Here is a 13,081-nt window from a genome sequence, read left to right on the forward strand (position 1 = left end):
CTGGAGTACAAGGGGTTCTGATCATCGGAAGCGTCGTCCGAAATAGTGCCCTGGTTAGAGGAAGGGTCTCGGAACGATTCTAACGCTTTTGCCAGGGATGCCATAGACCGGGAATAGGGAGGTAGCCCACTCAGGGGGACTAGGCTCACTGGGTTCGGTATCAGAAACATGTGGTTCCTGAGCAGTCACCGGTTCACAAGCTGTGCATAATGCAGTATTGTGACCCCGGGGTAATGACACCTTACGAGCGGTACATGCCGCAAAGAACATAGTGTGGGTTTTCCCAGACTTTTTGTGAGGCTTTGATTGAGGCATAGCATAGCCTTGAGGAGAGCACTTACTAACAGGGGAAGGGTTAAGCTATGTTTCTGGAGCTTACCCAGGTCCTGTGTCTTGAGTCCCCACTGGAGGTCCGCAGTGTGATGCCACGGGAGTTATGCACAGGAATCGCTAGTCCTGAAGGCTGTGATTCAAAAGGCTGGAGCAGCGCTGCAGCATTAGCCCTGTGGGTGTACCAAGATGGCCACAGAGATCAGGATAGTGAGAGCGCTTCTCATGGAACGAGAAGCGCCAGAAAGAGTGGGCGGCGGTAACTGCTGGTGGGCATGGCCAAAACTCCAGCTTGTATGAAGGAGAAAAGCCGAGGGCTAAATGTTAAACCTGCGGTTGCGGCCTGCAGCGCCGCGACCGCTATTAGCGCCATTCTTAAGCCACACTCCCTGAATGAATTGCCGCACTGTGGACCACCCACGGACCCGGGCTTTAAGGTGCGGACCTCCCATACCCTGGAGAACAGGACCCCCCAGTGCCTCGGCCCCCGCAGTGTACTTACGGTAGATGCGGTTGGCCGGTGCTCAATCCACCGTCGCCATAGTCAGGGAGGAGGTGGAGAGCTTCTGCCGCCTTGCGTCATCCGCTACATCAGTGGTGATGCAGAGGGGGGCTGCACGGATGCCATACACATTTATGTCTGGCTATGCACTTGGCTCCAGGAGAGGTAGATGGCGGGCTACTCCATGTGGTCGCCTGCGATGGAGGGGGGAGATCAGAACGCGAAGGAACCGTCGTCCATAAGGTGAGCTCAGGGCTGGCATCCAACGTTGCAGGAAAGGATACGGCAGGAACGCTCCACGTACTTGCCTGTTGATGATTCGGGGGAGATCGGAACCTAGAAAGGATCCGTCGCCCCCCATTCGCTCCATTAAGGGAAAAATAGAATAAAAATAAAAATGGTGGGGTCTTAAAGCCGACCCAAGTGCCTCCTACAGACACTAAGCAAGAACTGGTTCACTTGGAGCCAGCAGGAGGGTGTATACTGCAGGGGAGGAGCTATTCTTTATGTGTTAACTTAGTGTCCTCCTAGTGGCAGCAGCATAACACCCATGGTCCTGTGTCCCCCAATGAGGCGTAGGAGAAATCACGTTTTTTCTCCTGTCTTGAACAGTTGTCATCTTAGTTAAATTACGTCCATCAGGAGAGTTTTTGAGTTAGTGGCATTGTCCTGCCGTTCCCTGCTCCTGATTCTATATCAGGACAAGGCAGTTCTCAAGCCTGTTCCTTTCTTTCTACCCAAGGTGGTCTTGCCATTGCTCATTAATGAAGACATTGTCCTTCCTTCTGTGTCTCTCCAGTCCATCTCCTGAAGTCCCTCTACAAGCTGGATCCCGTCACAACTATCCAAGTCTACCTTTCAAGGACTGCTCCCTTTCGTCAATCTGATGCCCTGTTCGTCATCTGAGGGTTTTCTTAATGGTTCCTAGCTTCTCAGTTCACTATTGCCATGGAGGCATTCCATGTTCAGAACAAACAGCCTCTTCCGGAGGATAAGGCTCTTCCGGGAGTGAAGGATCACTCCACTTGGCGGTAGGTGCCTCCTAGGCTGTTCGTTATCAGGATTTGGCTTTCCAGATTGTAAGGCCGCAACCTGGTCATCTTTGCACTCCTCTGCGAGTTTTTACGGGGTTCATACCCATGCCTCATCTGAGCCCGGTCTGGGAAGGAAGGTGCTGCAGGCGGCGGTTTTGCTCCGGCTGACATGAGTCCATTTATTCCTTGAATCTTCCTGTTTCCCACCCTAGGGACTGCTTTGGGACATCCCATGGTTACCTGTGTCCCAAAATGAATCGATAAAGAAAGAGGGATTTTTGGTACTCATCGTAAAATCTCTGTCTTGGAGCCTTCATTGGGGGACACAGCACCCTCCCTAACTGTTTATACCATTATTTGGTATATGTGCCTTCGTTGTTGGATTGGTACATATATTGTACCATTATTTGGTCTTTGTGCCTTTGTTGTTGGATTGGTACATATATTGTACCATTATTTGGTCTATGTGTCTTCGCTGCTGGATTGGTACATATGTTGTACCATTATTTGGTCTTTGTGCCTTTGTTGTTGGATTGGTACATATGTTGTACCATTATTTGGTCTTTGTGCCTTTGTTGTTGGATTGGTACATATGTTGTACCATTATTTGGTCTATGTGTCTTCGCTGTTGGATTGGTACACATGTTGTACTATTATTTGGTCTTTTTGCCTTCGCTGTTGGATTGGTAAATATGCTGTACCATTATTTGGTCTATGTGTCTTCGCTGTTGGATTGGTACATATGTTGTACTATTATTTGGTCTTTGTGCCTTTGTTGTTGGATTGGTACATATGTTGTACTATTATTTGGTCTTTGTGCCTTCGCTGTTGGATTGGTAAATATGTTGTACCATTATTTGGTCTATGTGTCTTCGCTGTTGGATTGGTACATATGTTGTACTATTATTTGGTCTTTGTGCCTTCGCTGTTGGATTGGTAAATATGTTGTACCATTATTTGGTCTATGTGTCTTCGCTGTTGGATTGGTACATATGCTGTACTATTATTTGGTCTTTGTGCCTTTGTTGTTGGATTGGTACATATGTTGTACCATTATTTGGTCTTTGTGACTTCGTTGTTGGATTGGTACATATGTTGTACCATTATTTGGTCTTTGTGACTTCGTTGTTGGATTGGTACATATGTTGTACCATTATTTGGTCTTTGTGACTTCGTTGTTGGATTGGTACATATGTTGTACCATTATTTGGTCTTTGTGCCTTTGTTGTTGGATTGGTACATATGTTGAGTGTTTTGGTTGTTTCTCCTACTGCTCTAACACTAACTTTGTGCCTGTCGGTGGGTGTATACTGCGGAGAAGGAGCTATTTTCCTTTTTTGCATAGTGTCAGCCTCCTAGCGACAGCAGCATACACCCATGGTTACCTGTGTCCCCCAGTGAAGGCTCCAAGAAAGAGATTTTATGGTGAGTACCAAAAATCCCTCTTTTTCATAGCAAATGCATGATCCCAGAAAAAAATACGGACATGTGAACAGCCCCATAGGCTACAATGGGTAGAAGAACACATACATTAAAAATGGCCGTCTGAATGAGGCCTTATAGATTGCCCTTTAGTAAAAAGAAAAAAAAAAAACACTTACTCTCATCGTTCTCGTGTCTCATGATCTGGCACCGCCCGTTATCAAAACATATAGCAAGGCAGGGACAATCTGGCTCCACGTAACCTTTACTGCCCGGATACCAATGCATGCCAGCGATACTCAGGGGACCCGTCACATTGACCAAACAGCTCAGCACCATTTTTACCTACAGAAGGACAATCCATGACAGTGAGGTCAACCCTGATCAAGAGCAATGATGGACCCAGCAAACAGAAGTGAAGAATTTACCAGCACTTACTATGAAATTGCCTTGGTTGTCGTAAAGGTGGATTTCGCCATTTGCCATGCCGAAAAGAAGAATCTTGCTGTCTGGCGACCAAGCAACATGGCACAGCTGTATGCCCTTCAATTCTTTGCCCCAAATACGATTACCTGGATAATATTGAGGATAAAAATAAATATTAAAAAAATAGATATCATAAGACTGGGTGATGTCATTACTGAGTAACACTGCCATGATGGGGCACTTGGTCTGTACAATGTTAGGTGATTGGTACATGTCATTACTGAGTAACACTGCCATGATGGGGCACTTGGTCTGTACAATGTTAGGTGGTTGGTACATGTCATTACTGAGTAACACTGCCATAATGGGGGCACTTGGTCTGTACAATGTTAGGTGGTTGGTACGTGTCATTACTGAGTAACACTGCCATAATGGGGGCACTTGGTCTGTACAATGTTAGGTGGTTGGTACGTGTCATTACTGAGTAACACTGCCATAATGGGGGCACTTGGTCTGTATAATGTTAGGTGGTTGGTACGTGTCATTACTGAGTAACACTGCCATAATGGGGGCACTTGGTCTGTACAATGTTAGGTGGTTGGTACGTGTCATTACTGAGTAACACTGCCATGATGGGGCACTTGGTCTGTATAATGTTAGGTGGTTGGTACGTGTCATTACTGAGTAACACTGCCATAATGGGGGCACTTGGTCTGTATAATGTAAGGTGGTTGGTACATGTCATTACTGAGTAACACTGCCATGATGGGGGCACTTGTTCTGTACAATGTTAGGTGGTTGGTACGTGTCATTACTGAGTAACACTGCCATAATGGGGGCACTTGGTCTGTACAATGTTAGGTGGTTGGTACGTGTCATTACTGAGTAACACTGCCATGATGGGGGCACTTGGTCTGTATAATGTTAGGTGGTTGGTACATGTCATTACTGAGTAACACTGCCATAATGGGGGCACTTGGTCTGTATAATGTTAGGTGGTTGGTACGTGTCATTACTGAGTAACACTGCCATAATGGGGGCACTTGGTCTGTATAATGTTAGGTGGTTGGTACATGTCATTACTGAGTAACACTGCCATAATGGGGGCACTTGGTCTGTATAATGTTAGGTGGTTGGTACGTGTCATTACTGAGTAACACTGCCATAATGGGGGCACTTGGTCTGTACAATGTTAGGTGGTTGGTACGTGTCATTACTGAGTAACACTGCCATGATGGGGCACTTGGTCTGTATAATGTTAGGTGGTTGGTACGTGTCATTACTGAGTAACACTGCCATAATGGGGGCACTTGGTCTGTATAATGTAAGGTGGTTGGTACATGTCATTACTGAGTAACACTGCCATGATGGGGGCACTTGTTCTGTACAATGTTAGGTGATTGGTACGTGTCATTACTGAGTAACACTGCCATAATGGGGGCACTTGGTCTGTATAATGTAAGGTGGTTGGTACATGTCATTACTGAGTAACACTGCCATGATGGGGGCACTTGTTCTGTACAATGTTAGGTGGCTGGTACATGTCATTACTGAGTAACACTGCCATAATGGGGGCACTTGGTCTGTACAATGTTAGGTAGTTGGTACATGTCATTACTGAGTAACACTGCCATAATGGGGGCACTTGGTCTGTATAATGTTAGGTGATTGGTACGTGTCATTACTGAGTAACACTGCCATAATGGGGGCACTTGGTCTGTACAATGTTAGGTGATTGGTACATGTCATTACTGAGTAACACTGCCATAATGGGGGCACTTGGTCTGTATAATGTAAGGTGGTTGGTACATGTCATTACTGAGTAACACTGCCATGATGGGGGCACTTGTTCTGTACAATGTTAGGTGGCTGGTACATGTCATTACTGAGTAACACTGCCATAATGGGGGCACTTGGTCTGTACAATGTTAGGTAGTTGGTACATGTCATTACTGAGTAACACTGCCATAATGGGGGCACTTGGTGTGTACAATGTTAGGTGGTTGGTACGTGTCATTACTGAGTAACACTGCCATAATGGGGGCACTTGGTCTGTATAATGTTAGGTGGTTGGTACATGTCATTACTGAGTAACACTGCCATAATGGGGGCACTTGGTCTGTACAATGTTAGGTGGTTGGTATATGTCATTACTGAGTAACACTGCCATAATGGGGGCACTTGGTCTGTATAATGTTAGGTGGTTGGTACATGTCATTACTGAGTAACACTGCCATAATGGGGGCACTTGGTCTGTACAATGTTAGGTGGTTGGTACGTGTCATTACTGAGTAACACTGCCATAATGGGGGCACTTGGTCTGTATAATGTAAGGTGGTTGGTACATGTCATTACTGAGTAACACTGCCATAATGGGGGCACTTGGTCTGTACAATGTTAGGTAGTTGGTACATGTCATTACTGAGTAACACTGCCATAATGGGGGCACTTGGTGTGTACAATGTTAGGTGGTTGGTACGTGTCATTACTGAGTAACACTGCCATAATGGGGGCACTTGGTCTGTACAATGTTAGGTGGTTGGTACATGTCATTACTGAGTAACACTGCCATAATGGGGGCACTTGGTCTGTATAATGTTAGGTGGTTGGTACGTGTCATTACTGAGTAACACTGCCATAATGGGGGCACTTGGTCTGTATAATGTTAGGTGATTGGTACGTGTCATTACTGAGTAACACTGCCATGATGGGGGCACTTGGTCTGTACAATGTTAGGTGGTTGGTACGTGTCATTACTGAGTAACACTGCCATGATGGGGGCACTTGGTCTGTACAATGTTAGGTGGTTGGTACATGTCATTACTGAGTAACACTGCCATAATGGGGGCACTTGGTCTGTATAATGTTAGGTGGTTGGTACGTGTCATTACGGAGTAACACTGCCATAATGGGGGCACTTGGTCTGTACAATGTTAGGTGGCTGGTACATGTCATTACTGAGTAACACTGCCATGATGGGGGCACTTGGTCTGAACAATGTTAGGTGATTGGTACATGTCATTACGGAGTAACACTGCCATAATGGGGGCACTTGGTCTGTATAATGTTAGGTGGTTGGTACGTGTCATTACTGAGTAACACTGCCATAATGGGGCACTTGGTCTGTACAATGTTAGGTGATTGGTACGTGTCATTACTGAGTAACACTGCCATAATGGGGGCACTTGGTCTGTACAATGTTAGGTGATTGGTACGTGTCATTACTGAGTAACACTGCCATAATGGGGGCACTTGGTCTGTACAATGTTAGGTGATTGGTACATGTCATTACTGAGTAACACTGCCATGATGGGGCACTTGGTCTGTATAATGTTAGGTGATTGGTACATGTCATTACTGAGTAACACTGCCATAATGGGGGCACTTGGTCTGTATAATGTTAGGTGGTTGGTACATGTCATTACTGAGTAACACTGCCATAATGGGGGCACTTGGTCTGTACAATGTTAGGTGGTTGGTACGTGTCATTACGGAGTAACACTGCCATAATGGGGGCACTTGGTCTGTACAATGTTAGGTGGCTGGTACATGTCATTACTGAGTAACACTGCCATAATGGGGGCACTTGGTCTGTACAATGTTAGGTGATTGGTACGTGTCATTACTGAGTAACACTGCCATGATGGGGGCACTTGGTCTGTACAATGTTAGGTGGTTGGTACGTGTCATTACTGAGAAACACTGCCATGATGGGGGCACTTGGTCTGTACAATGTTAGGTGGTTGGTACGTGTCATTACTGAGTAACACTGCCATGATGGGGGCACTTGGTCTGTACAATGTTAGGTAGTTGGTACATGTCACATCTGTCCACATGATCTCCCTGCAGGACATTGCCCCATTATGCAGCTGTCACCAACTTTTCTTATTCCCATAGCGGGCCATCTCTATCCCAGGTAAGTGACAAACGCACCCACCCGTCTACCTGAGGTAAAGGAAATGTGATTCCCCAGGAGGCCACTTTCTCCCGTTGCTCCATGGTCCACTTCTGATGATCTATCATCATTACTATTTTCAGCTCTTTATATTACAGTAGTTCTTCCGTAGGATCGGACCAGCCGGATTAGCCTCTGCACCCCAAGTGTATCAATGAACCATGGACGCCTATGACTCTGGATCACCCCACAAGATCCACCCAGTCGCTTTGCCATCACCATTTGGCCCTTGTCGCTCGGGTCCGTACACTTGCTCATTTTTACTGAATGCAAAATATTAACTGTTCACTTACTCATAGTATATTCCACCCTTGACAGTGGCATTAACATAAGCGGTGCTACTTCACCTGTTGATGGTTTTAATACTATGGCTGATCCTTGTATACTGTATCTCATTACATGTATAGAGCCAACTTAGGGTGATCCCAAGTGCTGCATCTCTCCGCACGCGCTCCAAACTCTACCCACAGCAATTCTGATGAGCTGCACGATCTAGAAGCCACATGGTATGTCCATCGGGAATCACGTGTCATACACTGGTTGTATATGGTAATGACACTCCGATCAAACTCTGATCAGAGCGTGAGCCGAGGGTCGGCTTACATGAGAGACCGGCAGCACAGGTGCGGAGAAGACGAAGAACTTAAACCTCAATCATTGAGCTTCCCCCCCCCCATTGATCTGGAGAACAGAGGGGTCTAAAGTCCCCTGCGTGAAAAGAATAGTGTCGTTCATCACAGCACCTTCCACTTCTATGGGACTACCAGGACGATCATCACCGTCAGTCCTATAGAAGAGAATGAAGGGGTGGTCACAGACATATTTAGGGAAAACATCTTTGATCCAAAGCGGAGCTTTGTTTCACCCAACAAGAGTAAGGTAAGAGGGAAAAAAGGGGGCACCTGGAAGACAACACGTCCTTACCGTCCACTGACCCAACGATGACAGCCCCGTCCTCATACACGATGCAGATCTTCTGACCGTCCGCGTTCCAGCTCATACTGCGGACAACCGATTTGTTTCTGTTGTTGATCATCTCTTCGTACCATGAGCCTAAAAGACAGGCGCAACATCTACATGGGGCAAAGCCACGGAGAGCAACAGTCCAGGCTGATTTTGGTTGCAGCCCTTTAATCAGCCATAATGTCTCTCCCTGCAGGAGTCAAAAGCAGGCCAGGCTAGTACGGGTAGTCACATGAGCTCTACATCCAAGACAATTTTTTAAAAATGTTAATAGCTAAGTAGTAACTAAACTTTTTTTTATATATAAATCAATAGTTTGAGTGAATATTAGAAACTTTCTAACATATCTTATTAGAGACATCAGCCTCTTTCTCCTCTTCTTAGTCAATTTTTGTCTCTTGCACTGATCATTCACTCTCAAAAACTGCTCAAATCTATAGGTACCGTCACACATAACGATATCGTTAACGATATCGTTGCAACGTCACGCTTTTGGTGACGTAGCAACGATCCCGCTAACGATCTCGTTATGCGTGACAGCGACCAACGATCAGGCCCCTGCTGGGAGATCGTTGGTCGCTGGGGAATGATCAGGACCATTTTTTGGTCACTGATCACCCGCTGTCATCGGCGTGTGTGACGCCGATCCAGCGATGTGTTCACTTGTAACCAGGGTAAATATCGGGTTACTAAGCGCAGGGCCGCGCTTAGTAACCCGATATTTACCCTGGTTACCATTGTAAAAGTAAAAAAAAAACAAAAACACTACATACTCACATTCTGATGTCTGTCACGTCCCCCGGTGTCCACTGTGTCAGCGCCGGCCGTAAAGTAGAGCACAGCGGTGACGTCACCTCTGTTACTGCCGGCGCTGACACAGTGCAGGGAAACTCTCTGCAGCAGCGCGTGCATTAGCAGCGCTCCTGCCGAAAGCAGTTTTAACCCTGTGGACGCCGGCGTGGGACGTGACAGACATCAGAATGTGAGTATGTAGTGGGTTTTTTTTTTTACTTTTACAATGGTAACCAGGGTAAATATCGGGTTACTAAGCGCGGCCCTGCACTTAGTAACCCGATGTTTACCCTGGTTACCCGGGTGCTGCAGGGGGACTTCGGCATCATTGAAGACAGTTTCAACGATGCCGAAGTCGTTCCCCTGATCGTTGGTCGCTGGAGAGAGCTGTCTGTGTGACAGCTCCCCAGAGACCACACAACGACTTACCAACGATCACGGCCAGGTCGTATCGCTGGTCGTGATCGTTGGTAAGTCGTTTAGTGTAAAGGTACCTTATCTACAAATCTGTCTACAGTGAGGGATCAAATGACACCTGCTGCCTATAAAAGTCTATGGAGACAGAAGGGAGAAGGAGCTGGAGGGAAAGACACAGAAAGGCACATGGATAAACCGATGAGGCTTCTTGTGCTAAAAATGGAGGACATGAGCTGTGTAATGGTCATAGTGTAATTCCTCACGTACACGCACGGGGATGCCTATCCTTCACCTGAAACTACAGCTACACTTAATGGGCTCCATCTTTACAAAAGCAGAGTTTAAGCGGCTGACTACTGCACCTAGCATCCTGTGAAAAACGACATTTGGTGAGTAACACTGCCAGAACTGTATGGTGGTAAGGCAGCAGCTGATTATATTCATACAGATGTCCTTTTCAGTTGGATGCCAGGCTCAGGACGTAGCGCACTAAACACTGGTTTGAGGTGGCCTCGAATTTAACCCTTTAATAAAACCTTTATCATTTCTGTAACACATTAGATAAAGGTGGGCTGAACTGATGACTTCGGCGGGATCAGCCGGTCATCTAATGTGTCCTGACTCTCCCTAAAAGATTAGGATCAGGCGGTTTTCATTTTTTTCTCCTAGACTTTTGTTACGCAGACAGAGAAGCAGATGGCAGATGATTCTGGCCGCATCCGACTCCGCTCTCCCCATAGGGAATGCATTAGGGCTTAGCTTTACAGTGTGCTAAAGTTATCGGGTGTACTTATTTTGTGCACAGGGATACACTTTTTAGACTCCAAATATGGTCTAACGGTTCACATATACTGCATATATTCAGGCCCGCAGTCAGTAATGTACGGAGAGGTTTTAGGGTTACCCTTGTACAGCATCCAGACGATGATCAGCCCATTCTGGTCACTTGTTGTCAATTTCTGGAAATGTTCATTCCAGGTCACCACCTGCACGGACCCTGGAGAAGAAATACGGAACGAGGAAGACTTGCCGTTATCTCTATTCCTCTTCTTATACACCCTTATTATAGTATTAAGGATGGAGCGGTCACTGCCCCCTACATAATCGGCCCACTCCTCTGCTGCTGCGGATGTTCTTGGTAAGTGCGGCCCCGCCGTGTAGACACATACTGTAGTGGGGGGTGTTTAATGACATCTAGAAAAAAAACTTTCACTATGATCACTCAGACTGAACACTTCATACTTCCAGCTATACGAAGCTTCAGACATATTTTGCTTTTGTTTTTTTAAGGTCAACTTTCATAAGCTGCAAACTTTGCTGATCCCTTTAAGGGGTTGGTTGTCTCATGAATAGCCCATATGGGCTATGGACAACATAAAGGGGGTTCCCACTCAGTGCTCTATAAGAATAGGACTGGAGACAACTTTCTTTTATTACATATCCCCTGCAGAATAAATCCATAGTGTAGATTTCCCTGGTAAAGGTATATCCCTGATTATTCCCCTCTAAGCTGGAGTGCCCCTTTAAGAGTAAATGGTACAGGGCTCGAAAAGCTGCTCCATCCCCCGATCTGTATCCCCTTACCACTGTGCCCCTCCAGGGTCTGATTCATGGAGAGATTGCTGGGTGCGGCGAGCCCCTTTAGTTTGGCATCGTCTGGAAAGGAAAAATCACATGTTTGGGTCAATAATATGCAATAAAGGGAAATAAAGACATACAGGAAATTGTGATTTATTTTTTTAATGAACAAAAACTGTAAACCACAAAAAAAATGGGACTACTCAGGCTGGGTCCTGGAGTCCAGTGGGTGGGTCTACTCAGGCTGAGTCCTAGAGTCCAGTGGGCAGGACTACTCAGGCTGGGTCCCAGAGTCCAGTGGGCAGGACTACTAAGGCTGGGTCCCGGAGTCCAGTGGGTGGGTCTACTCAGGCTGGGTCCTAGAGTCCAGTGGGCGGGACTACTCAGGTTGGGTTCCGGAGTCCAGTGGGCAGGACTACTCAGGCTGGGTCCTGGAGTCCAGTGGGTGGGACTACTCAGGCTGGGTCCTGGAGTCCAGTGGGTGGGACTACTCAGGCTGGGTCCTGGAGCCCAGTGGGCGGGACTACTCAGGCTGGGTCCCAGAGTCCAGTGGGCGGGACTACTCAGGCTGGGTCCCAGAGTCCAGTGGGCGGGACTACTCAGGCTGGGTCCCAGAGTCCAGTGGGTGGGACTACTCAGGCTGGGTCCCGTGATTCTTTGCAGACTGTGTGGTCCACAGAAAATCATGAAGATGTGTCTGATATTGATCCGAGTGTTAGATCAAAATCAACAATGTAAGTTTATGGGTCCAGAAAAAAATCTGGATGCCTTCTAAAAGTGCTGTCCATTTTTCACAGACTGATAATTAGGAAAAGATAAAAAAAAATTATTTTGTTTGTTTTTCATCTTAGACAGGACAGGACAGGACAAACACTGAGGATTGGGGGTGGGACATGACCTTTTGAACTCTCGTGTGTTTCCTGTCGCAGCAAGGGGAGGAGGACGTCCTCCAGGGTGCTGTCAGGAGGGACGTCCTGGAAAAACTGATGAAATCGGACCAAATACTGATAAAAATGTGAGCCCTCGCGGGCAGGGTCCTCATTCCTTCTGTACCAGTTATGACTTGTATTGTTTAAGATTATTGTACTTGTTTTCATTATGTACACCCCTCCTCACATGTAAAGTGCCATGGAATAAATGGCGCTATAACAATAAATAATAATAATAATAAAAATCTCCTCCTACAAGACGTCTGAATGATGAGTCCTTAATCGATCAGCGGAAAAATATTCTTAGATGAGAAAGTGCAGAAATCAAAACCTTCCTCTCCTCGGGGGCCGGACTATTGCGGCTGGTGCCCAGATACTGAGAGTCAACCTGAAAATATCCACTGCGCTAAGGTGGCCTCCATGAAGGAGGCCTCCAGGGACGCTTAATCTCATTTCATGAAGGCTGAAGAAACGCTAAAAGGGTCCACAGTGTCCCCGACTCCGACATACGGTGTATAAACATGAGATTAAGCAAACTGGAACGCGTCCAAAGCATCCATGAAAAATCCATTCATTCACCTGTTTGCATTTCCAGTTTGAGGACCTTGAGCAGCCCGGACTCCCCACCACATGCGATGTAACCCTGGTCCTTGTTCCAGGATATGCATTTTAACCGGATATTGTTAGGAATGGCGATCTAAAAAAAAAAAAATCACAAGAAATTGCTCACAAG

General features: G+C 46.5%; 1 protein-coding gene across 1 annotated transcript in view; it reads right to left on the reverse strand.

Annotated features, from left to right (window-relative positions):
• The window catches only part of WDR35 (WD repeat domain 35), a 176,478-nt gene that overhangs the window by 156,496 nt on the left and 6,901 nt on the right, over positions 1–13,081 (reverse strand). The window contains exons 2-7 of the mRNA XM_069728136.1: positions 12,928–13,045; positions 11,426–11,497; positions 10,746–10,838; positions 8,594–8,722; positions 3,727–3,860; positions 3,468–3,633 (exon numbers count right to left, since the gene is read on the reverse strand). Of these exons, the coding sequence (XP_069584237.1) occupies positions 3,468–3,633; positions 3,727–3,860; positions 8,594–8,722; positions 10,746–10,838; positions 11,426–11,497; positions 12,928–13,045 (712 nt within the window). The remainder of the gene's footprint in view (positions 1–3,467; positions 3,634–3,726; positions 3,861–8,593; positions 8,723–10,745; positions 10,839–11,425; positions 11,498–12,927; positions 13,046–13,081) is intronic.

The sequence above is a fragment of the Ranitomeya imitator genome, chromosome 5 (genome assembly GCF_032444005.1).
Source record: "Ranitomeya imitator isolate aRanImi1 chromosome 5, aRanImi1.pri, whole genome shotgun sequence".
Classification (NCBI taxonomy): Eukaryota; Metazoa; Chordata; class Amphibia; order Anura; family Dendrobatidae; genus Ranitomeya; species Ranitomeya imitator.